Source organism: Columba livia, chromosome 7 (assembly GCF_036013475.1).
Source record: "Columba livia isolate bColLiv1 breed racing homer chromosome 7, bColLiv1.pat.W.v2, whole genome shotgun sequence".
Lineage (NCBI taxonomy): Eukaryota > Metazoa > Chordata > Aves > Columbiformes > Columbidae > Columba > Columba livia.
The window spans coordinates 37,118,574-37,145,400 of NC_088608.1; the positions used below are offsets into that span (position 1 = coordinate 37,118,574).

Sequence of the window (26,827 nt, forward strand, 5' to 3'; positions counted from 1 at the left end):
GGGAAAGGGCGGATCCACTGTTTCCCGCGCAGGGATGACCGGCTGCGCCCGCTCCGCCTTTGGGCGCCTCTCTCCTTCTCCTCCCCTCCCTCTCTCTCGGGCGAGCCGTGCGTGGGGTTCTCCTACCTCGTAGCTGAGTTAACGCGGCTTGAACGGGGCCCGAAAAGCCTCGGTTCCCGCAGCCAAGGCGCTGGAAACCTCCAGCAAAGCGCGGGGTTGTGTCCGTTTGTCAGCCACGGCCGGGGTTTGTCTCGTTTGGGAGATCGCATCTTCGATAGCTTTTATTTCAACAGCCGTAGTAGTTGGTTATTCTTTCAAAACGTACCGTTTCATAATCTTAAGAACGGATTTACCCTTCATTTTCTGTCAGTTATCACAAAGAGGTCTTAGTTTGGCTCTTTGAGTTCATGTTAGATCTGGTGGGTTTTGTTTGGTGGTTGTTGGGGGCTTTTTTTGGTTGTTTTTTTCCTTTTTTTTTTTTTTTTTTCTCTCAGAAATGAGTTTAATAACACGACCTTAGTTCAGGGTCCCTTGTGTTCAATTGCAAGTTTTTAACGTTTATCAGATTTCCCGTGGGAAACCAGCTATTGCATATTTCTCTCATTATGCTGAAGTGGCAGGATTTTTTTAAGCATTCCGAGCAGGCACAGAGATAATCAACACCCTTATGTGCGAAGACAGGTGCAGATACAGGCTTGGATTGTGCAATGGGGGGAAAAAAAACATCTCAAATGTACCATAATATGGAAGTTTTAAACAGAACCTGTTGTAAAAAGACGCTGTTGTGTGATTATGAAGCCAAGGATTAGAAACGTGCGCCCACGCTGAGCGAGTAATTGAACACAAATCTCAAGTGGAAGAACTGCAGGAGAAGGGTTTTGTTTAGGAGGGGGCTGCCTTAATTACTGCTTTTATAGACAAAAAAAAAAATAAGTACTTAATACAGAACTAAACTTGCCTGGTATTTTGCCTGATATTTTGTTGCCTAGTATAATACAGAACTTGGCAAAACTGGAACTCATTTAAAAGAAGAGGAGGGGGAAACTTTTTAGTTGATTTGTTATGTAACATAATATTTCTGCCTTTAAAGGCTGACAGTGTCTGTTAATCATTCTATACTCATTTCAGCTACATTTGGTTTGTTGGTAGTAACTGATAATAGCTTAGCTGAAGCATCTTGGCAGACGTTAAGTGTATATGGGGGAATCAATCACTTCACTAACATGGAAAGGATTTTTGAATTCAGTTCTGGACAAGTGAAAACCTAGTTTTAGATGGAATCTTATGGGTAGGAGTGGGGAGTTGTAAGGAGCACTCATACGATTTGGCAGAGGCAGTATTTCTGTGAAGATTTACATGCATGAAAGCTCAGGCACATGCCCAAGTTACTGCATGTCAGCAGAGCTGCATTGTTTAAACGTGTGTGGCGAGGACACTGTGAACCATTTTATCTTAGGCTAAAATACCTTTGTGGTGGTTTATGGCAGGTTTAGTGAGTCACTGTGGCTCACCTAACCTTTCGTAACTTGTTGAAACAAGGTAAGCTCGGTTACCTAGCTGAGCTGCTGACTTTTCCAGAATGACTTATGTAAAACAGAAGTCCTGCTTAACAAAGAGAAGGCTGGAGAGTCTGTCTTACAATGCCATATAACTTGCCCTTGGAATGTTCCTGAATGTTTTTGCAAGGATATAATGTAATATTCTATCTTTTGGACTATCTATCAAAGATAGAGGCTTGTCCTGCCAAGTATTTCTTGGCTTTCAGCTCTTTCTGTATTTCTGAACTTGAGGTTGCACCTTGATTCAAGCCCAGGTAAGATATTGAGAGAGATCCTTTTCCCTCTGTCTTCTCTCTCCTCCTAGGAACCTACTCACATTCGTGCATGAACACTGAAGCCGGGCTGACAAACTCCCCCTTTTAAAAATCTGTCTCTCTTCTGGTCTAAACATCAGACTTTTTTTTCTCTTTTCTGCTATCTGTACTCATCTATTTGTTGTTCCTAAACTGTCCCATGCACATTTCCATGCTTTGCTTTCTACCTTTGCTTTGGTCTGCTATGATTTCCCACTCCCATTAGCAAGATACATGTCAAGGTTACACCTTTGAAAAGCATTAAGAAAAATTGACAGAGGTGAACAACAGCTATTTTCCTGAAAAGAGTCTTTAATTTCTTCTAACACTTGAGTTCAGACTGTAAAGACAGAATGTGACAAAAGAAGATCAAGGTTGGTAAAACTAGCTGGCAGGAAACTCTTGCCTACATTTTCAGCTTGTTGCATATGTGCTTTGTACATTCTAATTTTAAAAGTGTAATTTATCCTTAAATTATTGTTTTGGTCAAATTCTTCAAAGGATCTGAGCTAAATGTAACTGACAGCAGTTGAGGGCTGGGGTTTGAGCAATGCAGAGAGTACTTTTGCTAAATGTCTGCAAAGATGGATTGCTAGAACAGTTGTTTCATAGTGCCTGGTGTTACATTAAAGCTTTTAATTACTAAGAAGTGTAAAATTCTCTTGGAATAATTTTGTTGTCTTTCTCTGAACAATCTGATGCTGCCACTGTGCAATATTGGTACCAGAGTAAATGGAGCAACGATATGTTCTTCTTTGGTATTTTGTGTTGGTTTTCTTTTAGTTTTTTGGTTTTTGGTGAGTTTTGTGTGTGTGTATTTTTTTTCTTTAATATCAGTTCAGTTGTATTTAATGATAAGGGCTTTCAAAGTAAAAGAAAATAATTCCTCATTTGAGTAAAAGGCAAGTATAATCGCTTCTCAGGGTAGAACCACTTGTTTTATTTGGTCTGCTTTACTTAGACTGTTTGCTATTCCACGTTTATTTTCTCTGTTATAAATATGAAAAATATAAAATGAAAAAAATATGGGTTTTTTTAAATAACAATGGTCTTTTATTTGCATTGGTATGGCACTGGAATTAAATGCAAGCCAGAAAGAAAAACACATCTTTATGTGTTTTTAAAAATTATTATGGGCATTCCGCTCACTTTCTCATTATGTAAAGTTGAGCTTTTTTGTGTGTGTTGTACTCAAGGTTTTGTAAATTTTAAAATAAGCATTTAACCTGATTTAACAATAAAAATATCCCCAAGATACGGGATATTAGCCTAATTCTAAATTTCAGGGATAGTCTAATTTTAAGGTCGCCCTTCCTGGTTTTCATTCTCTTGCCAGAATTACCTTCTTAAGATTAAAACCCCTGCAATTTAAATTATCATTTCAATCACTTTATCATTGAAACAACCAAGAAGCTTAGCAGTTGTGTTATAATTGAATCATGATTGTATAGGGACCAAGGAAGAAGTTTTAAATACCTTTTAGACTGAGCGGGTTATAAAAAACATTTTTTAAATGTATGGACCAAGAATTGTAATAATGTATTTCATATTTAAAAGGTTACTCGAAGTACTTTGCAGTTTGAATCTTTTTGCATATATCATTAGAAGCAAATCCTCCCTAAGTCTTTAGTGACTGTTATTTGGAGGCCATGATGCTGCTTTCATGAGCTTATGTTTTCAGAGTTGCATGGTTTTTACCCTTTTTTTGAACTAAAATGGCTCTCAATAATACATTTCCGTATACATGTACTTTGGAGAATACGGAGATTTTTGTTATAATAGTGGTGAGCAAATTTCTGAGATATTCTTGCGTATCCCAGAGCACATTATTGTTGCTATTACAGCTTCTCTTGCTGTCCATTTGCTGGCAGGTCATCCAGAAGGAACAGCCGGTGAGACAATTCTAAATGTGTCACTTTAAACGGTATGGCTACAAAATTCAGTGTTTTCAGAAAGTTTCTGTGTGATGTTATTAATTACATTTAAAATCCATACCCTAACACCACTGTAGTTGTTTTGAATCTGTCAATTAGCTTAAATGAATGTGTTTTTTGGACTTTCTGCTCTAAAAGAAAATGCAAAGAAATTAAGTCAGCAGTTGCAAGGTTTGTATGCCATGGCTCTAACACTGCATGCATTTTTTCTTTACCGGACCAAAACTAGACACACTATACCTAAGAAAACATGGGGAAAATGTGCTGTTGGTGTCCAGCCAACCCTCTTGTGGAGCAGGTAAAATTCGCTTAAGGGGAAACTCATCTCTGGATCATTTTCCCTTTTATAATGTGAGTTACATTGTTACATTCTGTTTTCTGCTAATGGTTGTTCAGCTGGTCCATCTCTCTGAAATATCTGTGCCTGTTTTTCTAGGGAAGTGACACAAAGGACAGGGTCAGGAAGTTGGTTGGGGCTGCCTGTAGGTGACTTCTCATTAATTGCAGGATATTCTTTGACCTTCGTGTTGTGCGTGGAAATTTCTTTTTAGCTTCAAAAATAAGTGCCTCAGAATTTCTCAATTCTATTTGCTGTTATTTTTCATGTTTGTTTTCAAAAATAACAAGGATCTGAAAATGGTCTGATTTGATATAGTCAAATCGGCCCTTGAAAATTGGCCAAGTTGTCAAGTATAATTGTTCATTACCAAATTTCTTGGAAATACATGATAATTTCTGAATTGTACATGCTGGAAAATGTAGTGGAAAGTTGTAAAACAACTCAGTTTCCCCATGTTGAAGGGAGCTCTACAACCCGAGAAGGGAACAGAAAAACCAATAGGTTCCTGTATTAACCACAGTCGGATAACGTGGCTGAAATACACTTAGAACAGAATGATTCTCATCTGTGTGGCAAAATGTTTTGATTAGCATGTTTTAGACCATCCTTATTTTTATTTTTATAGATACGGTACAAAATTAATGTGGATTTTTAAATCCAATGCTAATGTGAGAGTCTTGAAATATTTTAAATAAGTATAATAGATGGCTGTTAGTCCCTTCTAGCCTACCTCACATTTTATCATAGTAGGAACTCCAAGGTGTTTTTGCAAAAGTAAGTATTAATTCCCATTACTCATGTATTTCTGAAACAAAGAGGGAGTCATCTCGAAGCTTCCTGGAGGGTTATTGTTTCCGTTTTCAAGAATTTTAAAGCTCCCAGTAGTTGAGAACCTGCCGTGACCCCTTGGAATATTCTGAATTAAATGTTTATATCCATCAATTTCAATTGAACTGTTTTAAATAGGTGTAGATGAATGTAAGATGATCCTGAATGTGACGTACCTCTGCAGCTTCCTTCTCTGTAGTGTAATTTATAGGAGTGAGTTCCAAATATATACAGTACTATGTTGAGTCACTGGATGTTCTGCAGTCAGTTTAAGGTGGGGTCAAAATGTATTCCCAAGGCAGTTAAGTAAGTGTTATTTCCTCTACACTGGCTGTTCTACATCATATTAATTTTTTTAATGTTCCCATGATAAACCACGTAAGATATTTTCTTACATCTGAGAGCAAGCAGACTCTCTACCTTGCTTTACCTTGGGAATAATTTAAAGAAAGATTTATTTATCCTATTCAGAAAAAAAAAAAAAAGGCAAGAAGTTAAACAAGAGTAGTTCTGTTTGGTGGTGTGGGGTTTTTTTTGTGTGTGGTTGATTTTCTCCCCCCGCCAAGGACAAAACGTAGTTTTAGGCTAGGAATGCTGATAAGCAAAAACATCAGCTTTTGAAAGAAAACTCTTTCTCCCATACTGTGAAAATATAGAGACTTTTTAATAGAAAAAATTGAAAAGAGAGACAAAAGGAACTCTTGAACAAAAAGCCTTTTATTTGATTTGTGTTTCTTCGGGCATTTCACATACTATACTGGAACTGCAGTGGTTCTTTGGATCAGTTTAGTCTCTTTCCTGGTCCATCACTAAAGCCAGAAGCCTCTTCCATGTTGTTGGATGCTCTGTGTTTTAATACTGAAGTCATCAGAGTTCAGTTTCTGATTTGCACCCAAGCTACACATGATTAGTGTAATTCCCCTTTGTCTCTTTGTCTAGTTTCTCATATTGAAAAGGAAAAATGGCTTTTCCCGTCTCCACAAGCTCCCCTCTCTTCTCTTGAGAGTCTACTTGAGACTTGAGTCTTGAGAAGAGAGTCTACTTGTCTTGAAAATACAAGTATCTACTTAAATGGCCTTTACAGAAAATCCTGCAATTCTAGTATCTGCATTAATGTAAATGCATATTTACATTCATGGTAAGTGCTGAATCATGGGCGCACAGTCTTCCTAAAAAAAAGTTGCGGAGTAGGAAGGATTTATAATTAATTAATTAAGGAGTAAAACTAGAATGGACAAATAAATATTGGGGGTTTTAGCTGCCTCTTTGCTTAGACTGCTTTCCTATGGTTCCCTCCCTGAGCCCACTGTCCAGTTATTACAGACAGTGCTAGTTTTGCTTTCATAGAAGGCAGTGGAAGAGTTAATATTAACTTTATAGACTTAGCCCTTAACCAGCAAAGTGTTTTTCAGAGCTTCTAATAACTTGCTGTAAATGGAAAATAAGTTCTTTTAAAGAACATGTGTAGGCAGCTATGGAGATGGCTTGGATCCCGAGTGGATGGAGGCAGCTAAAATCCTGAAGAGATGTGGCTCAGGTTCATCTTTGTGCTTTAGGTTTTTTTGAAACAGGCTTTGGGCAGTTTTTGAGACATTTGAATCTATCTTGTAAATTAGATGCATAACAGTAAATTCTTGCTTCCCTTTTGAGGGCTTCTTACCTAAGACCTCTCTATGCGACTGTAGTTCCTGGTAATTTATGTGAGGTGAAAAGGTGCAAGTTGGTTAATCCCTATATCAGTAGTAAATATTGTGAAATACGAATTGAAACATCAATCGTTTGCACAGCCTTATTTTTGTTCCTGTAATCTCTGTACTTCTCTCTGAAAGTGTTTTTCCAAACACTGGCATTCCTTTGTATGGGAGGAGACAGCGCTTTGGCTAAAATGGAAAAATACTGTTGTCAAGTTAGCTATTTAGCTATTCAGTGTCTATAATCTTTAGCACTCAGTGACATATCAGAAAGTTTGTTGTTAAGACACCCTCTGAAAATTCTATGGATTTCAAGTGTTATCTGAATGGCAGATATAAGCTCTTGCTGTCATATGAATAAAAAATTTGAATAGCTGTGGTCTGAAAGTTATGTAGAAAATAATTCTTGTATTTGGAAAATGAGAAAAAACTCCAGTATAAAAGCAAAGTCCATGGGGGGAAAAGGCTATTTCTAATAGTATTTTATTCCAAGTATCATTCTTCATAATAAAAATAATTGGTTTTTTTCTTTCTGTTCTTTGGAAATTGTTCTCCAATATTCATGATTTCACCCTGCTCGCGTTGTTTGCAGGAGTTACATAAAGTGCTGCTTTTAAAGATCCTGCTTGAACTTGTTTGTATATAGAATCATAGAATCAAGTCCAACCGTTAAACATATAGCAATTCGTTTATATACTTATGTGTTTTGACCTGACTAAAGTAATAGATGAATTATACTGCTTTATGCAGAATTTCTGAATTTCTCCAACATGTTATGCATGAAAATCTTCAGATTTCTAATATCAGCACAGAAAGAGGATGTGGACCTGCCTACCTGAGCCAATCCTTCTTTCATCAGGTGGTTTGGTTTAAATTTGTCGTTGGAGAATTTTGTTGCTGACTATGGTACATAGAGGACAGTTCAGCCACAAGTAAACATTACAGCTTTACCAAAAGGATAGGCATGAATAGTCATTTTCACAGGAAGGGAGGAAATTACCCTTTTCCTGATTGCCAGGTACTTAAACTTCGTCTTCCCAGAGTGGATTGTAATCGATGAGGTGTTAATGCAAACAGTGAGGACAAAGGAACAGTGAATAATTGTACTCAAAAGGTAAGTGATTTCTTTCTCATGTTATTCAGCTTAATTTAACCCTGAGAAAGAAACAGGTGTCTTTTATTTGACCTAATTTGCAGATTCATGGTTGGTACAATTTAATTGAATTAGCACATGTTGAATTTAGTCTGGGGTGTTTGGTACCACTGAGATTATCTGCACATGCAGGCAGCTTGATAAGATCTGGTGGTCCCAGCAGTGGGAAATAATTATCAGAACTATCAGGCAATTGTTGGTAATCCTGGAAAATTAAAGCTACTTTTTGTTTTGTTTTGTTTTGTTTTTAACTGCTTTATAATTTGTGCTTTGGTTAATACTGGTAAAATATTTCTGAAGGTTTTTCCCCATATCTTTTTTTTTTTTTTCCCATATATCTTCTGCTTTTGTTTTGTTTTATAGAGTTTAAGAAAAAACACAAAGAATCAGAAGTGCTTTTAAAACTCATTTGCTTTCCAATAGACCCAGTTTATTCACTGCTGGACAACACAGTATCTATTATTTGTATTTAAATGCTCTCCTTTGTTATTTTCCCATCAGGTTTAAAGTCGTTTTTCTCTGCAAGTCACACATACACTGCATGTTCACGATTCATGTCTCTCTTCACTCTGGCATGGACCACACTTAATGTAGAGTAAAAACTTCAAGACTTCATTAACTTACCCTGTTGAAAAAGCACAAATGGCATGGCAAAATAAAATACAGCTTCCAAGCAGAAAAAGGAGAAGGCAGAAAAGCCAACAAGGTAGGGGTTTTTGTTTGTTTGGTTGGTTTTTTTTCACAGAATCACAGAATGTCAGTGATTGGAAGGGACCTCAAAAGCTCATCCAGTCCAATTCCCCTGCCGGAGCAGGAACACCCAGATGAGGTTACACAGGAAGGTGTCCAGGCGGGTTGGAATGTCTGCAGAGAAGGAGACTCCACAACCCCCCTGGGCAGCCTGTTCCAGGCTCTGGCACCCTCACTGAGAAGAAGTTTCTTCTCAAATTTAAGTGGAACCTCTTGTGTTCCAGTTTGAACCCATTACCCCTTGTCCTATCATTGATTGTCACTGCAGAAGAGCCTGGCTCCATCCTCACAAGGCTCACCCTTTAGATATTTGTAAACATTAATAAGGTCACCCCTCAGTCTCCTCTTCTCCAAGCTAAAGAGACCCAGCTCCCTCAGCCTTTCCTCACACGGGAGATGCTCCACTCCCTTAATCATCTTCGTTGCGCTGCGCTGGACTCTCTCCAGCAGTTCCCTGTCCTTCTGGAACTGAGGGGCCACAACTGGACACAATATTCCAGGTGTGGTCTCCCCAGGGCAGAGTAGAGGGGCAGGAGAACCTCTCTGACCTACTAACCACCCCCCTTCTAATCCACCCAAGGATGCCATTGGCCTTCCTGGCTACAAGGGCCCAGTGCTGGCTCATGGTCAACCTACTGTCTACCAGGACCCCCAGGTCCCTTTCCCCTATGCTCCTCTCTAATAGGTCATTCCCCAATTTCTAATGGAAGCTGGGGTTGTTCCTACCCAGATGCAAGACTCCACACTTCTTTCATTAGTGTTCTTCCAAACATATATCTTTCACAGAAAGATCACACTCATAAAATTATGTCAATGCTTAATGGGTGGTATGAAAATGTATATTAAAAGGTCATGTAATGTGGAACTCACCATTCCAGCTTTACTGTGTCTGAACAAAGAAGGAACTAAAACAAGCAAAGACTTAGGGCCCAAGTTTACATTCTTCAGGGACTTAAGATTCCCGGTGTGGGTAAGCACAACTGTAGAAGAAAAAAATGCTCTGTTTAGCTCTGAACAGAAAACAAGCAGAACAGAATCCTGTTAGAGTAAATGCAATTTTGTCTGTAACAAATTCAGTTATTTCTTCTCCCAGATATGTTATGTATGCTGATCAGATCATGTGATGCCCACTGGATTTTTTTTGCTTGTCAGAGCAAAAGTCCTTTTCAATTGAAAAAGAGCAAATTTAGGTAGGACAGATTGGTAGAAAAATTATTTTAAATGCAGAAATTTGCTGTTCTTGGGGGAAAAAAAAATTATATGGAAACTTGTCTCCACAAAACATCTTCTGGGTCCTTAGCAGTTGTGACTTCATATTTGCTACAGTGGTAGGAAGGGTGAGGAAAATTGCTGTGTGAGGTTTAAACCTCCCTTGGTTCTGAAGAAGCTGAACTACCATCCACAGTACATGGTAGAGTGAAGGAAGCAGCCCCTTAAGGACAATTTCTCACTACCCCCAAAACCGCTAGAATCCCCTGCACTCTCCAAAATGCTCACTTTGATGTCTTGATTCTTGAATTTTGATATAGTTGAATAAGTAATTTGAATCAGTTTTCCTGCTATATGATTGTAAATGTAACAATTTATTGCCTAGACTTTAGGATCGGTATTATGTAGAGATGCTTGCGTGGTTGAAGCTTCAGTTGAAATTCAACTCTCCCCTGAAGGATAAATAGGAAAATAAATGAGGAATGCAAAGTTTTAGTGGCCAAAGGATGGAAGATTGCCAAGATCGAAATAAGGAGTATAGGAACTAGGGGAAAGGTGAAGGCAGCAGCAGCAGATCTTAACCTCTGACTCGAAAGTCGCCCCCTACTCAGAAAAGTAAATAAATAAAGCAAATACCTCGACCCTGCATGTGAATTGGAATCTGCACACTGGGTACTGATCCCACGTTTTGGGACAACACCTGCACTGAGAAAGTGAAGAGCATTTGGCAAATGTGTGATTCTACTTTGCTTGCTGAAGTTTTTTCTTTTACTGTAGATCATGTATCAGGATTATCTACCCAGTAATTTCCTCTTTTATCCTGATCAAATAGAACTGAGCAAGCGCTTGAATTAACTGCCTTACAATGACTGGATTTGGCAAGGTACCTGGAGACAGACTTGTATGCCATTACAAGCAAAAATCCTCAGCAGATGAGCCATCTAATTGTGCCTATATTTAACCTATCCCAATATTTACAAAAGAACTACCATTAAAAGAGCTTTTTTATCAGTGAAGGTTCACTAATCAGTTAACTAGAGAAAACAGGAAATCTTTAAAAAACAAGGAATAAACAAGTGAGGTGACAAACCATGAGGGACTTGAGTCTTTCTATACTCTTTTCTAAGGCAACCCATGTGTTCGTCTCCTGTGTCCTGTATTCACAGGAATCGTGCCCCCTATACTTCCCTTGTGGTGCAAGGACTCTCTGTCTGTAGCAAAATTTCCATCCTCCTCTCATTCATAGCTTTTGCCCCTCATGTACAAGCTGTCAGCATTTTAAGTTATATTGGCAGAGTGGGAAGAGCTGTTATGGAGGAAAGACAAAGAGTAGTTTTGCTGGAAGGTTTTGGTTCCTGTTAAGGTAATCTGTGATCTGTGGACCATAAGGAGAGGTGCTTAATATTCCTGGTGAGACTGCACCTGGAATATTGTGTCCAGTTCTGGGCCACTCAGTTCCAGCAGGACAGGGAACTGCTGGAGAGAGTCCAGCGCGGGGCAACAAAGATGCTGAAGGGAGTGGAGCATCTCCCGTGTGAGGAAAGGCTGAGGGAGCTGGGGCTCTGGAGCTGGACGAGAGGAGACTGAGGGGTGACTCATTCATGGTGACCAATATGCAAAGGGTGAGTGTCAGGAGGATGGAGCCAGGCTCTTCTTGGTGACATCCAACGGCAGGACAAGGGGTAATGGGTTCAAACTGGAACACAAGAGGTTCCACTTAAATATGAGAAGCAACTTCTTCTCAGTGAGGGTGCCAGAGCCTGGAACAGGCTGCCTAGGGGGTTGTGGAGTCTCCTACTCTGCAGACATTCAAACCCGCCTGGACACCTTCCTGTGTAACCTCATCTGGGTGTTCCTGCTCCGGCAGGGGGATTGGACTAGATGATCTTTTGAGGTCCCTTTCAATCCCTGACATTCCATGATTAAAACTGATAGCCTTGCTAACCAGATGCTGCTGCTTGTTACAGAGTACTTGGCTCTTCTGTTTGTTTGATTGATTTTTTTTTTTCTTTCTAATTTTCACTGGAATTGATAGAGTTAATATCTGGAAAATCTGGAGCTGACTAGATTCAATCAGGGTTGGACATTTTACATGTTTTTCATTAATTACAAAGGAGCACTACTGTTAGATTATTGCTTCCACTGGAAGATTCAGTTTTGGTAAGGGTAGACTGACAGATGCTCAGCTGATTGAAAGTGCTTTGATGAATGCAGTACCATCAGAGTCAGGTGAAGCTATGGTATGTAGATACTGGTGGAATAGTATTCCCATTTTACTGACTGGGAAACTAAGCTACATGGAGATTATGAATCCTGGCCACAAAAACTCAGCAGGCTCTTTACAGAACTGGGAATTGAGCCAAGTCTCCTAAAACCCAGTTCAAATTTCTGACCAGTGTTGCCCTGCCTGACAGACAGAGGCGCTAATTAGTGATGTTCTGAGGAGCTCACTTCTCTCTTATACAAAAAACGGGATTAATTTACTGATCATGAACACAAAATGAATGGATCTCAGCATACAGTTACAAAATTATGCTTTCAGTGTGACTTCTAAGCATCTTTCTGCTCATTCGACATTATTTTCTATAAACCAGAGTGCGTACAAAGAAATACTGTTCAACCTCTTCTCTGCATAACAAAAAGCAGCCTACAACTGTAAGGTCTCTTTCCATTCATCAGCCACCACATCTGTTGCTTGCTTGGCCACTCACCAGAATGATTCATTCACATGTCTACATTTATTTTTGGTGAAATACTGGGATTATACAGAAAGCAAATATTTCAAAACTGGGTCTAGAAAACCAAGGGAAGTTGGAAACAACTTCCTCAGCTGAAAACAAACACGGTGTTATATCACTCCGCAGCTTTATTAGAAGGGAGGCAGTAGCCAAGTGAAGCAGCTGGAATCACACTGAAGTCACTCTGAACTCTGCGATCACTTTGCTCTTCCTCCTGCTACAGAGCTCACATCCCTGATTTACAGTGCGTTTGGTTTCAAAGGACTAAACGAGGTAGGTCAGCCTCTTGGTTATATTTTAAATCTTTCTTTCCCTTCTTTCTAAATAATGTGTTTCTACAGCCACAACACTACTCGCAGGCAAAGTCTGTAAGGTAACGTAGCATATACTGACTAAAAATGCTTCTTGGAAGAAAGAATGTAATACTTGTTAATTTCAAAGATTACATTGAACAACCCCTGCAGCAAGAAAAGGTATGAAAGTATGTATGAATTTAATTTTTAATGACTTTTGAATGTGTTTATACACACTTCAAGGAGTCTTTTATCCTGTCGGAGATTGGTGACTGACTTTAATATCTCTCTCTCTTCCTCTGTCTCCCCCCACCTCCCCTTGTGTGTTGGTTTTAATTTTTTTATTGCTTAGGGATAGTATGTTTGCTATAGCTAGAGCGATTCCCAGTAGAAATAATTAGAAATAAATATTTTCCAGTAGAAATAAGTATTTCCCAGTGGAAATAAGTACATCAGTTCTGATCTGAACAGAAACTGGAAATAATTTCAACTCAAGTAGCAGATTAACAAATAATTCTGAGGAGTTACAGTCATGCAGAATTAAAAAAGGCTTCTATGATCTGAGCTGGAAGGTGTGTGTATTTTCCCTAAGCATTGTGGAATAAGGTAGGATGTAGATCTTGCTGTCATTGAATGCATGGAAGGTTGTTCCTAGGAACTGACAAGAAGATTTGCAGCCTTACGTGCTACCACACCATGAGACAGGGCTGGATTCCACCTCCGTGTCATTGTCCCCTGTCACCTTTCTAAATGTGACCTTGCAAAGCCAAACAATGTCTCAGAGCTGGTTTTGTAGATTTACAGATGATGTATAGATTGTCTAAGAAGCATTTGCTTTCTAGCTGAATAAAATTGTGTTGCTGAATAATTTGAAATGCTTCTTAATTCGTATCTAAAGAGAAGAGAGTGAGGATAGGTCAGGGTAAAGGAATTTGTCAGATGAGGTTTGTAGAAACTGATTCGGGATTAACGTGCTTGTGACAGTTTACTTTTATGAGCATCCTATTCTTGTTTTGCCTTATCTGAACTAGGAAATGTAAATATTTTGATAACCAAATTTACTTTTGTTTAGTGTCACCACAGGTTCCATTCTAATTTAAAACATTATCAGCTACTTACGCCAGGCAGACAGGTTAGAGGTCCCACCAAGTTTACTTTAATCCGAGGGATTTTATATGTGCTAGGAGTGATACTAGGGTCCCTTTTTATTGTACTTAGAATATTTTTGAGTGTAGCATAGTGGAAGTTATTTGACTCTGGAGAATGAATGTATCGTTTGGTTTCTCTAACTGCCTTTGTGGAGAGGCATCCTAAATCAGTGAAACTATATAAGGATTCCTAGGCAGGATCTAGCCGCAGATTTTTTTGGCATGGGTTGGGGCAGAGGTAAACTGTTGATGACAATAACACAATTTGTATGAACTATACTTTGTAAATTCTTCCTTTTAATTTTAAGAACTTCCTTCTTTGCTGACAACTTAATGAGCAACTTCTGAAATGTTGTTAGATTTGTGTTTACTTCTGGTAGATTGATTGAAGAGAAAACTCTATATTGATTTCCTAATAAAGCCACTTGTCTTAAGGAATTTTCTTCTTTTTTTTTTTTTTTTTAAATACCACTTCAAGTTTATGATCTGTTCTTAGATATTAATTTTTTATTAATACCTCTGCTATTCCAAGCACAGGTACGTAGTTTTGCAGGGAATTGTAGTTTGTTGAATGGCGTTATTTGCTTATTTATTAATTTTTTTCTTATGGAATGTGCCAGCAGTTCAGCTGTCTCTCTTACCGTAGTGGCTGGTTGTCTGGCTGTTTTTCACTAATTATTTCTGATAATGGTTTGAGTTGTGCTCCTTCAGTCTGAAGCCAGCAGTTCCAGCACGGCACAGGGCTCTGTTGTCGCTGGCTTTGCAAGAGAGAGCTGAGGGGGAGGAATGGTTTCTCATGGACTGGTACCAGAAGGGATTGCTGTGGGTGGTGTCCAGGAGATATTTGGGTTTAGGAAAGATGCCATCATGCACAGATCAGTTCTCCCACACTTTATACTTTTACAGTGTCTGCAAAAGAAGCATATAGTACTTCTAGGGCAGCTCAGCTAATTCTGTGCTCTTCGTACCTTCTGTGTGTTCCAGAGCGAAACGGAGAAATAAACAGTAGAGTCAGTTATACTGTTAAGCAGCATTCTTTATTCTATCGGCGCTGGGGAACACTGGGGATCATCCTCCATAAGCGCTCCAAAGACTGGATGCTCTTGTGTTGCTTATATTCACATAATTATTACATGTGAATTACAATTTTTGAAAATGTTGAGATACAATACATCTATACTAAGAAATAATTGATGATGTTAGTTATAATTGTTTAGTTTCTTACTTACAATACATCTATTAATTAGTTAAGTATAAACTAAGCACTCTGCTATTAAACAATGTATTACTTAATTTCTGTCTCCCTCTTGTTATGCAGAAGGATCTAAAACTTGAAAAACATCCCTTCATTTTGCAGGTGGTCAGAAAGCATTTCTCTTGTGTCACTTGGTTAATGATGGGTATGTCTTTTATAACTTAATCACAATATACATTAATTTGGCAGCTTCTCTTCAAGATGTTGAGGGCCTGGAGACAGGAGCAAAAGCCCTGTATCAGCCCATGGCTGTTCTTTCCTGACAGAATTTTTGCTGGCTTGTTGCAGCTCTCTTATACCTGTCCCGTCATTTTACTGCATTACTATTCTTTAGATGAACTAAACAGACCTGCTGCAGATAGAATACTTTTTCATTAGTGGGCTCAAAGGCAAGCTAACAAAACGCATTGTGGCAAGTCAGGTTTGTTGGGAAGGTTTATCTGCAAAAGCCAGCATTCTGAAATTCTCTAGCCCTTGCCAGAGACAGTAGCTAGCAAAGAGTTTGCAGCCTTCTCCTACTTCTCTTTGCCAGCTCAGACTCTCTTGTCCTTTTTTGATACTTCTCAAAGGATGTATTTCAAGAACCACAAGGAACAAGTATCAGAACCAGCACCTTTTCCGTCTATCCACAAAAGAAATCTTCATCTTCATTCTTTTGGCAAGGTTGGGTGTTTGCCTCCAGTTCTACCTTTGAATCTGCTATTTGGCTTTGGGCAAGATACTCTATTCCTTTCCCAACTCTTGTGTCTGTTTATTCTGTTTAATTATAAACAAGGCAAGAGTTGTCTCTCATGATGTGCTTATAGCACCTAGATCCAGTGAGGCTTTGATCTCAAAGGCCGGGGTCTTTGGGTACTTTCCCAACATAAAATACTTGCCTCTTTCAGCAAGTGTGAGCCTGGCACAGAAGTTTGATTCTCTTTTGAAGCCTTCTAGGTGAGAGGGAGAGAACGGTGAGTACTAAGTCTTGTACCATCAATACAATATCCTTTTCTACACTCCTATTTCTTTCTAGTGATCCTCTTTTAATGAGCTCAGCACCACATCATTTTAAATGAGATGTTTTGGAAGTTTTAAGAACTGTTGTCCATTTAAGAAAACTGAGTAGCGTGTTGTTGAGGCCCTAAACTCTTAACTGAGGGTATTGTATTATGTCTGGTGGAGTCATTCAACATGACAAAGAAGTGATTTGTTAAGGTAATATGGGAAGCCTGTAAAACCAGTATTTCTAAGCTTCTAGTTTAATACCTTAATCATAGGCGCCATCTATTCTAATCAGTGCTAGGGAGTGTTCCCAGTGCCGCATTAGAGACACAGATAAATATCCAGCTTGCTGAAATTGTATTAACAATATGAATTTTTCAGTTTTGCAGGAATACAGGCAGTGCTTATTTTAGACTTGAACTTAAAGTAAATAAAGTAATTAGCTTTGTATTAGTAGGAATATTAGAGGAACACTGGTTCAGAAGTAGATAGTCTACTAGACACAGTGATCTTACTGTATTAACTGAGAGGACAAAATAAAGTATGATATCAGCTGGAATGTTTTGGTTATATACTAGCATTATTTTGGAATTGGATGTTCTGATGTACCCGTGTGAGAGTTTGTGTCAAGAGTAATATAACCATGGCAATATAACAGTCATGCTAGGAGAAACTGCTGATGTAGATGTAATGAGCAGTAGAATAAACCTGAAAGAACAGAGTTCAATTTGGAGTGCAGTACATAACCAAACATACTGTTAGAAGTGACTGGAAAATTAATATATGAAATAGAGTAGGACATAAGAAGGCATAAATGAGGAATGAGCTGTGTTGCTAATTTTCTCTGGGCTTAGCTCTTAACTCTTCTTACTGTATGTGTAATAGATTGTATCTTGCTGGAGAGGGTTGTTTTATTTTTTCCTGTAATGACCTGTTGTTAATCTGCAGTAACTTTAAAATGGCTGTTGTCTAACATGTTTAATTGGCTTTAATTAGTCTGCTGAGACAACAGTTGATAGTTTGAAAGAAATCTCTGCATTCACTATTTGCTCTCTGCTGTCACTTTGCTACTTCTTGCTAGGATGGAATTGTGGTTAGGAGTAAACTCATTTAAAAATGTGCTCAGAGCTTCATGATCATGTAATGATCATATGAGTGCTAATCAAAATCTTCTTTAATCACAAATGTATGAAACAATTGCAAAATAAAAATTCCATATAATTTTTGCATGAAAAACATAGCATGATTAGAAATACAAGCATTCATTATCTTATCAATCCAGTCACTGTGAAACTGAGGCACTTGAAAAACTTTAGTTTAAAAACTTGTAGTTATTATGGTGGCATATAGCCAAAGAAAATACTGGTGGCATTTGTGGAGGAATAGGAAACACATGAAACTTCAGTACTTCATTAGTGTATATATCTTACACGCTGAGGACAAAGCTGATGTGATACATGGTGTACCTTCTGGGCTTTGTCATCATGTGCCTCATGTCCTGGGCCTGCAGAGACACATGAATGTCTATGACAAGCAAATAGTGGAGATCCAGGTTCCTTTTCTCTTCAGTGTAGAGAAAAAAAAAAAACAGAATCTGTGAGTGCTGCCCGGGTAGGTGCTGATTTCCTCCAGCACAGTGGGTGTGATGGTGCAGGGAAAGGTCTCCCAGAGGTGAAGCTGTGGTTTCTCCACTCCATCAGGAGTGAGGGGACAGCGCTGGGTTTCAGAAAGGAGGATGTGACTGTGGTTGAACCACTGGGCAGGGACTCTGGGTTTGGCACTTGGTTTGATCAGACGCTTCCTGCAGGTCATTCTCAGCCACCTTCTCTATAAACCAGACTGTTGGTGCTTCCCACTGGAGTCCACTTTCACTCAGGGCTGTGAATAATACTGAGGCCTTATGACCGTTATGTAAATACTTCGGCAGTGCTGACACATACAATATAAGGCCATATTTTAAATCTCAAGTGGCACTGTTTCCCTAAACTTCTATTTTTACCTGTTTGTAAGAATGCTTAGATTTTTTTCTTCCCACAATGCAGCCACTTTAAGTGTTTCACAGTTATCATCTGTCATTTTCTTGACTCTGCTGTAATATGTCTGTGGTCACATGATAGATTTTAGTAATTACAGCAACTCCTTATGTTCAAAAGCAATATTAAAAAAGATATTTCTGCTTTTAGCTGTATTAATGGAAGGAAATGAGAGCAGGAGCAAGCGCACGCCCCCCTTCTCCCAGTGCATATCCCGAGGACATCTGAGTTTATTTTTCTTTGGTGATGGTGTCTTGGTGCTTGGGTTCAGCATGAAAATAAATAATTTCTGATGATACGCAGTTGCTGGTTGCAGACATTGAGTTACCTGATCGTGGAAATGGTGCATTGCTCAGTTGCAGCAGTTGTCCAGATGATTTGTTATATTCAGGCCAGACCTACTGTAGATACTTTTCCTATTACGGCAACATTATTTAGATATAAAGTTGGGGTTTCCATTTGCTGTTTAATATTTCCGTGGCAGCAAAAGCGCTGGTCTGAAATCATTGCTTTACCAATGTTAACTGAGTCTGCTCTGTAAGGGTTTATTAATCCCACTGTAACACTCAGTAGATGTAAAATGTTCTGAGGCAATTATCTGGTCAAATGACTTTAATACCACAGATGACGTGGTGTGTTATGACTAATAAGGTCATGTTTGGCCTTGCTCAAAGTTGTTTTTGGCATAAATTTTAGGAGATGTCTAGCTAGTACATTGTGTATACATTTCTAACACTGCTTCACGGAGATACATAATGGAGAATGATGTTTTTTTGCGTTCTTGTCTTGTCTGCTGGAACAAACGCATTTATATTGTGACCATGTAGTTTTGGCTGCAGGGCCAGCTTTAGGCCTAAATTATAGCGTAGCTATGATCTAATTTTGTAGTTTGGGTATATCGGGCACTTTCTGCTATAGGAATGTTTCTACATGGAGGCACATGGTCATCTTTGCTTTATTCTTTTGAGGGAGATATATGAGTCTATAGCAGTTTGTAATTTCCTCAGTATTCCTCATGAGTTTTAGGATCTTTTCTCATGAGTTTTAGGATCTTTTCTTATGTCTTTGTAAAATACGTGCCAGAAATATGTATATATCTCTAGCAAACTTGCTCAGCTCTCTGTGTTTGGAACTTTACAGATAAAGTACTCTGTGAATTTCCTGTTTGTGTTTTTGAAGCTGGATAAATTCAAAATTTAGCACCTCGAAAGTTCCAATAAATGTTTTTGAGGGCTCTCAAATGAATTCCATATCCAAACTTTCTGAGACACAGTATGACAAGAGGTCTTTAGGTGACATTTTTAGAAACCAGCTGTCCTCCAATATTTGATTCTTGCAAATGGCAGAACCTGAAGTAAATCAATGAAATAATCTTTCCTTTAGCCATAGATCATACACACAGAATGTGATACGCTCGGAATTATTTATGAAGACATTAAAAGGAGGGTTTGTGTAATATATTCCCTTGATGAAGTTAACTATTGAGACAGCCAAGTCCGCAAACCATAACTTTACTATTAAGTCAGGACCTGCTATTGTAACCTCTTAAATCAATTTAGCTGGTCAGAGGCTCTGAGCACTGTTTATCATGCTAAACAAATAGATTTTGAGACTACCACGAAAATATTTGTGTTAACTTTTAACTAACATAGACAATGCATAAGCTCTTCCCTTGGACCCCTCTGTCAATTTTGAAAATAATGAGGACCAAATGTGAGAGAAAGGTTGTGTGGGCTGTGGCCCAAATGTGGCATAAACTACTAGTATAATTAAGTTGGACCCCAACTTGTGTGGTGCTCAGAGAACTTTAAACCCCCAGGAGGAATTTGCAGCAAGTTAAGTGAGTGGAAATTGCAACTGTTCTGTTTGTGTTCTCCTATTTTAGACTGAAAACCCCATGGGATTTCATTCCAAAGCCATTCCAGTGACCTCAGGGCTGAGGCATGGAGAGGTCAAACGACTTCCCTTGGTCAAACAGGACGTCTGTGGTGTGGCCACAAATAGAGTCCAAAGTACTGGTCCCGTGTCGTAACTGGAAGGCCATTCACAGTGTGACAAAAACTCTTCTATTTTAAGCATATCCAATCATTTGTCCCAGTTGTCATTATGAGCCGTAATGAATGGCTCATTTGACTTTATGAAATACTGTAGTGGTGGCAGAGAAAATGAACTCTAGGTATTTGTAATGAAAAGCTATTAATGTATCAGTTGAGATCTGATTCTCTAATTCCCCTCTGAGATTCAGAGAAAGACAGTTTACACAGCATGTGGTAGAATCTCTTCCCAGCATTTCTGTGGCTAGGTATTTTAGAAAGATTTCCAAGCTATCAGTATTTCATGGTAATTCTGTTTTCCTTCCCTGGATTTAAAAGATACTAGCACCAAGTCCCAGCCTGTGATATTCACACAAAGTTGTTTAGTAATTAACTTCTGTTTTACAGAAGGGGACAGGAAATGAAACCTCCGAGTCAAACACTCTGAAACCTATTTGCTTAAAATTAAGCAACTGTATTCATAATTAAGCAACTAAATCGAGGAGGCTCAGTTTCCAGACCTGCTTGTGACCTCAGCAAACAGGAACAGATGCCAGTCAAACAACTACTGAGCGTACACTTTACATAAGCTGTTTACTCTGTTTACTATTAAGAAAAAAAAAGACAGGATGAAGTCTAAAGTTAGTTATATTCATCCATGTGCAATACAACACTGTTCTGTAACCTGTGGCTGCCCCCAAGTCCCATTGCCAGGACTCTAAAAGCACTTTCCTGTTGATTTGAAAATATTTTCCTCCCTCTGGCTCCTTTTTGCAGCCCTGGACCAGTGGGGACTGAGCCAATGAACTGGACCAAACCTCCCTTGCCCTTTCTAGCAGTTGGCCTGAAAGCCAAGGGGAAACTGCTGGCAAAAAGTCTTGTTTTCTCTACCGAGGCTCTGTTTGCAGACAGGTTCTTGAGTCTTTCCAGCCTGGAAATTGGGCCATTTGTCAAAGATCATACAGGAAATCAGTGACAGAATAAGGACTAGAATGAGATTTCTTCACTTTCAAGACCTAGGCCAGAACTGCAAGACAGGTCTGACTCCGAAAGTTTATTAATAAATAAAAAACAAAGTCAGGTAATTGAGACTACGTGCGTTTCAAGAACATGAAGAAACATCCCTGCTGAATGATGGTTAACAGTTATCCTAGAAGAAAAAATCTGGGTCCTTATTGATGTGAACCAGCATAGCTCCCCTGAAAAAATCACTGCTTATCTTTTTCAAGGCAGGGCACAACACAGTGAATCCTTTTATAAAGTGCTTCATGTATTTGCATGTCAGAGGTAACAGTTTCTGGTTTTTGCAAATGTAATTGTCAGTCTTTGCTGAGCTTTAGCCATAGAATCTGCTTTCAGCATCTGTGCAATGGGAGCAATGGAAGGCAATGTCCCTCCTGCTTTTTTGCCCCCACTGCTAGAGTTACTGCATTGGAAGACTCAGAGATAAGGAAAAATACAGGCTTGGAAAAGCAGTTGCGTCCTAGAGGTGTGCTCTTTCAATGGGGCAGTTTTAAACTACAGGAGGCTTGGTAAATACTTGGTATTTATTTAGGTATGTCTTCTTTCTCCTGTTATAAATCATCTTTGAAATTCTAAATGTAAAATTAACATTGTTAAACAGTAGGTAAGTGTTTGTTCTTATCATTGGTTCTTTTTCAGCACCATTTGGAAAAAAAGTTTGGGGATTACACATATGTAAAGGAAATGTTTGAATCCAAGTATTGTCATGTCATGCTAGCTCTTGAGAAACTTAAAAGCAAAATTGATTTGTGGCTGAAATACAGGACGTTAATCAGCAAGAGTCTGAAAAAATGGATTTTTCTTTTGTTTAATTCCATGTATTCAATTTGAAGGTATAGGACTTTATATAGGCAGACACTTAAAAATCTGGTTATTAACCTGACCAATCCCTGAAGTTGTCCAAATGTAATGTTGTTCCAGATGTTAGTGGTACTGCTCCTTGTTTATATTATTTCTCAGCAGCTGTTAAGCTATTTGAAAAAAATGACTCAGATGGGTGGTACTGGTATTTGGTGCAGAATCTGCCCCCAAGGGGCATGTAATTACATAAATGCGCCCAATAAGTATCATTTTATCAGGACAGCAAACCAAATAGCATTCCTTCATCCTGATGTAAATTGCAAAGGGCAAATGTTATCACAGCCTCTTGACAGAACAGGCTGTATTGAATCTTATGACATTTTTTTTTTGATCAAGAGATATAAAATTATACAACTCTTTTTTTTGTTTTCCCCTTCTCTATATATGAAAGAGAAATTTTATCCTCCTGATGTGTGTGAACACACAAGCTTCACTTGTGTGAATAATCCTTTCTAAATAAGCAAGCTACTGTTTTGGGGGAAAGGTGTGTACATGAAGACGAGCTTGTAGATGTGGTTCTGCAGGCATCGTACTCAGGAGACCCTGCTCCTGTTGTCCTTAACATGCTGAAATTACTGGAATTACAGGAATGCAGGGCTGGGGTCCAAACGTGCGGGCTGAATTTCGGTTTCTGAATGCAGCTAGCGCTCGGAATTGTACTGGTGGGCTCAGCCATAGTACAGCTCATGGGCTGGTTGGATCCTGCTCTCAGGTACAGGTCCAACCGGACAATGTAGCTTTAAATGCCAACAGAATTTAGCAGAATATTTGTTTTGACCGTGGAAGATACTTTTGCCATATTTGCTCTGTGGCAGTTTTGTCCATACTGTGGAACGAACGCATAACTACTGAATGCTTTTTCCTGTTTAACCTCTGTTTGCTGTCTGTTTTCCCAGTCATATTTTTTTTCCCCTTTCCCCCGCTTTTCTCCCTCCCACACTCTTCCTTTGGAGTATTAGAAGAAAATTCCTATGTGAAAAATCATGTTGTACTTGTAAGTTCCAGAAGCTTCTGCAGCAGAAAACTGAGACCATTGTTCTGTCTCTAAAAAAAGGAGAAACATATTTTCAACTATAGCTCTTGCAGTGTGTCTTATTCTCCTGCAAAGCTTTATTTTCTTTCAACAATTACCTGTTTCTCCGCTCACTAGTGGAAGAAACCACAATTGTATGTATAGTCCCTGAAACAGGTTCTGTGTGTTTCGTTCTCTGTGTTAAGGAAATGTACTACATTGAATGCGTCAGAAAATCAGCATTCCTTGATACAAAGATAGACACGTGATGAAGAGGAGTAAACCTATTTAACTTTTGGTTACTGGAGAAATCATTGTTTATGATTTTGTTAACTATAATTTGAGGGGTGTGGGTGGTAATTTTGTAAAATATTGCTTCCTGGCATTTTAACTGCATTTTTTTTGCCTACAGAGGTGCCTGGTGCTTCTCTAATTTCTGACAGATATAATTCATAAAACTTGGGTCAAATAGGAACACAGCAGTAAAATATGAAGCCTGACTAGAAAAGAACGGAAAATTCACACTTCAGTAAAACTTTGCAGCCGGTCTCGCAGAAATTTATCAGTGATACTGTGCTCAGTGCTCTGTGTTAAGAAGTAAATGTGAGTGGAACAGTTCCTTGAGATTTCAAGTGTTGTCTTGATTTGAGCATTTCAAAATACTCTATAAGCCTTGTGCTAACACCTGGCAGCTAAAAAATGATAGAGACGTGAAACTAAGTCAATGTTTTGGGGTTTTTATGACAAAGAACTTAAAGAAGTTGCAGGTTACTCTTTTCAACACAGTTCCATTTCTTTTCTTCCCCAGAAAGCAACTGTGCAACATGACATTTGAAGATTTTGAGAACTACTCTTATTTCTACGACCTGTCTGAGGAAGATGAGTCACCCCAGTCCTCCCTCAGCATTGCCCATATGATTTCCCTTTCCTTTTACAGCGTGGCATTTCTCCTGGGAGTGCCAGGTAATGCCATTGTCATCTGGTTTATGGGCTTTAAGTGGGATAAATCTGTATCTACGCTCTGGTTCCTCAATCTGGCCATTGCAGATTTCATTTTTGTCCTCTTCCTGCCCCTCTATATTACATACGTGGCAATGGGCTTCCACTGGCCTTTTGGGAAGTGGCTCTGCAAAATGAACTCGTTCATCGCGCTACTTAATATGTTTGCCAGTGTTTTCTTCCTGACGTTCATCAGCCTTGACCGCTACATCCGCCTAGTCCACCCAGTCTTTTCGTACAAGTATCGGACTGTAAGGAACACCTTCATTCTTAGTGGGATCATTTGGATGGCAGCTGCAATTATTGGTGGCCCTGCCTTATACTTCAGAGACACAGCTACAATTCTCAACAATGTCACCATCTGCTACAACAATTTCCATGTGAATGACAGAGAAGTTATTCTGCTGACACATCACATTCTCATTTGGGTGAGGCTTGCATTCGGTTACCTCTTTCCTCTAGTGACCATGGTCATTTGCTACTCATTGCTGATTGTCAAAGTGAAGAGGAGAACTGTCTTGACATCCAGCAGGCTTTTCTGGACCATCATTGCTGTAGTTGTAGCTTTTTTTGTTTGCTGGACACCGTACCACATATTCAGCGTTGTGGAGCTGTCTGCTCACCACAATGAAAACTTGCACGACTTGCTGCAGGATGGCATTCCCCTCTCCACTGGTCTTGGTTTCATCAACAGTTGCCTCAACCCAATCCTGTACGTTCTGATTAGCAAAAAGTTCCAGGCCCAAGTCAAGACGACGGTCTCAGAGGTGCTGAAGCTGGCCCTGTGGGAGGTGAGCCGCTCGGGGACGGTCAGCGAGCAGCTCTGGAGCTCGGACAACACCCATACACCCGGGCACTACTGTGAAACTGCTCACTGACTGAGCTTGTCACCATCCCTCTCCAAAAGAGCTGACAGCAGACTTGAAGGTGTTCTTGACTGAATGTCTGACAGTCAGATGTGCATCTTTGCATGTACAGTTTTGTGTAAACAGCTGGCTTAATTGCACTTGCTGCTTTCCTTGCGAGGTTATTAAAGGACGCATCATTAGGGTGTGGTGTGTTTGCAGTGCACACACAGCCTGAGCTGAGTGTTGTCAGCATAAGTGGAATTGTTTTAACTGGGTTTTTGATGGGGAATGTTGTTGTAATCCTGTTGTTTTGTTGTAGTTCCATACCTCATTGATATAAAAAAAAGCACATAATAATAATATTCCTCCTTGCCATCACTGATGACATGCTAGATCTAGGAATTCTCATCCAAGGGGTTGTGACCATACATCAATGGGTCAATGTCCTTGTTTTGTTAAAACCAGGACCAGTTCTCTTTTAGTGACAGTCTTGACTTCTGATTGTCTCGTGTTGCCTTAAGGAGGAATCACCTGGAAATGTGTTTTCTCCACTTGCTCTTATACTCAAAACTAAAACAGGAGAACCCATGTTTTCTGGCCACTTTTGTGATTTTAGCACCAGGTGGGTGCAAAATACTGAGCAGATGTTTCATACAGGTATTAGGCTCATTTGAAATGTGCAAAGAGTTAGGGAAAATGTTTCTTACAGAAGCTGAGATTCAAGGCCTCCCACCATACTTGTTCTCTTTTCATGTTTAAACTTTCAGGCTTAAAAAGGTTCAGAACTAATCAGTCGCTTTTTATTGCTCTGTCAAAAGTAAAGAAATAATATAATGTTTGCTTTAGTGCAAATCTTCTGAAAATGGGCAGAGTGAATTCAACAATATTCTGTTACAAGTCTGCAGCCATATCTTCAGATGTATGGCTGTTCTGAGGGACCAGTTTCTGACACAATACAATGTAATTAAAAAGTTGAATGTGAGATAAAACTCCACCAGAAGTAAAAGCATAAAGCTTTGGGTGAATTTGAACTGTTTTTTTTTCCCTTGTTACTGGCCTAGGTATATAGAATAAAACTGCCTTTCAGATAATCTGCCTAGTTTCTATGGCCTGCCAACAGACGTAAGTAGCATTTGTACTGTAAATGAGGCCTTATATGTAAATGTATTTGCCTTTGTATTATACACATATGCATGCACGAGCCTATCCAGCATTGGTAGCTGTACAAACAGAAACAGCCTGACTGTGGTTTGTGGCTGTTTCTTTGGGCTTTGGTTTTGGAGTTTGGCAGAGTCAGTCAGGATCAGTGGAATTTCAATGTATTTAACTTTGGGCTGGAAAGTTCCAAACAGCATTTTCCTTTGAGTAATTTGCTGCCTGGCACATAGCGACTAATCATAATATTTTGGCACTGTGCTGCTGAATGTGCCTAAGTCAACCGTTTTGAAGTTTTTCTTCACATGTTCCCTGACGTCTTTCTAAGAATGATGTATTAGTGCTACTCTCCTGACTGTACTCCAAGTGAAGTAATAAAATGTTGTTTCTAAAGAGAGTGTTCATTTGCTTTTCCCAGCAGCAGTGACTGTCTAGGCTTAAAACAGCTCTTTCCCAAAGATTTTGGAAGATGAAAGCAAGCCTTCTCTTTGCTACAGGAATTAAGGTTTATGTCAGCTATATAAAGGGCTTGATTTTCAAATGGGGGGACATACACATCTTGCATAAATTATCAGAAATCATACACTGTGACTGAATTGCTAAAACTGACTTAGCAGAAGCAACAGCTGAAGAATTGGTACAGGAGGGATACTGTGCATTAATTACAAGATGAAGCAGGCCCTTTAGG

At 39.2% G+C, this 26,827-nt stretch overlaps 1 protein-coding gene across 13 annotated transcripts; it reads left to right on the forward strand.

Moving 5' to 3' along the window:
* The first annotated feature begins 11 nt into the window (after nucleotides 1–11).
* CMKLR2 (chemerin chemokine-like receptor 2) lies at nucleotides 12–26,532 on the forward strand. 13 transcript variants are annotated; one of them, XM_065069438.1, is made up of 7 exons: nucleotides 924–1,813; nucleotides 4,016–4,137; nucleotides 5,894–6,092; nucleotides 7,664–7,759; nucleotides 8,300–8,504; nucleotides 12,622–12,768; nucleotides 23,946–26,532. In XM_065069438.1, exon 7 carries the CDS (start codon nucleotides 23,962–23,964, stop codon nucleotides 25,012–25,014), a length of 1,053 nt encoding a protein of 350 aa, XP_064925510.1. In that variant the 5' UTR covers nucleotides 924–1,813; nucleotides 4,016–4,137; nucleotides 5,894–6,092; nucleotides 7,664–7,759; nucleotides 8,300–8,504; nucleotides 12,622–12,768; nucleotides 23,946–23,961; the 3' UTR covers nucleotides 25,015–26,532. The 13 variants fall into 13 exon arrangements, with proteins under 13 accessions (XP_064925514.1, XP_064925510.1, XP_021145438.1 ...); XM_065069442.1 differs by lacking the exon at nucleotides 4,016–4,137 and having other exon boundaries at nucleotides 12–2,226; XM_021289763.2 differs by lacking the exons at nucleotides 4,016–4,137; nucleotides 5,894–6,092 and adding an exon at nucleotides 3,724–3,776.
* The last annotated feature ends 295 nt before the right edge of the window (nucleotides 26,533–26,827 follow it).

What these genes read in the sequence shown, in the direction of transcription:
- CMKLR2 (XM_065069442.1), top strand. Translation starts at nt 23,962, where the DNA reads ATGACATTTGAAGATTTTGAGAACTACTCTTATTTCTACGACCTGTCT.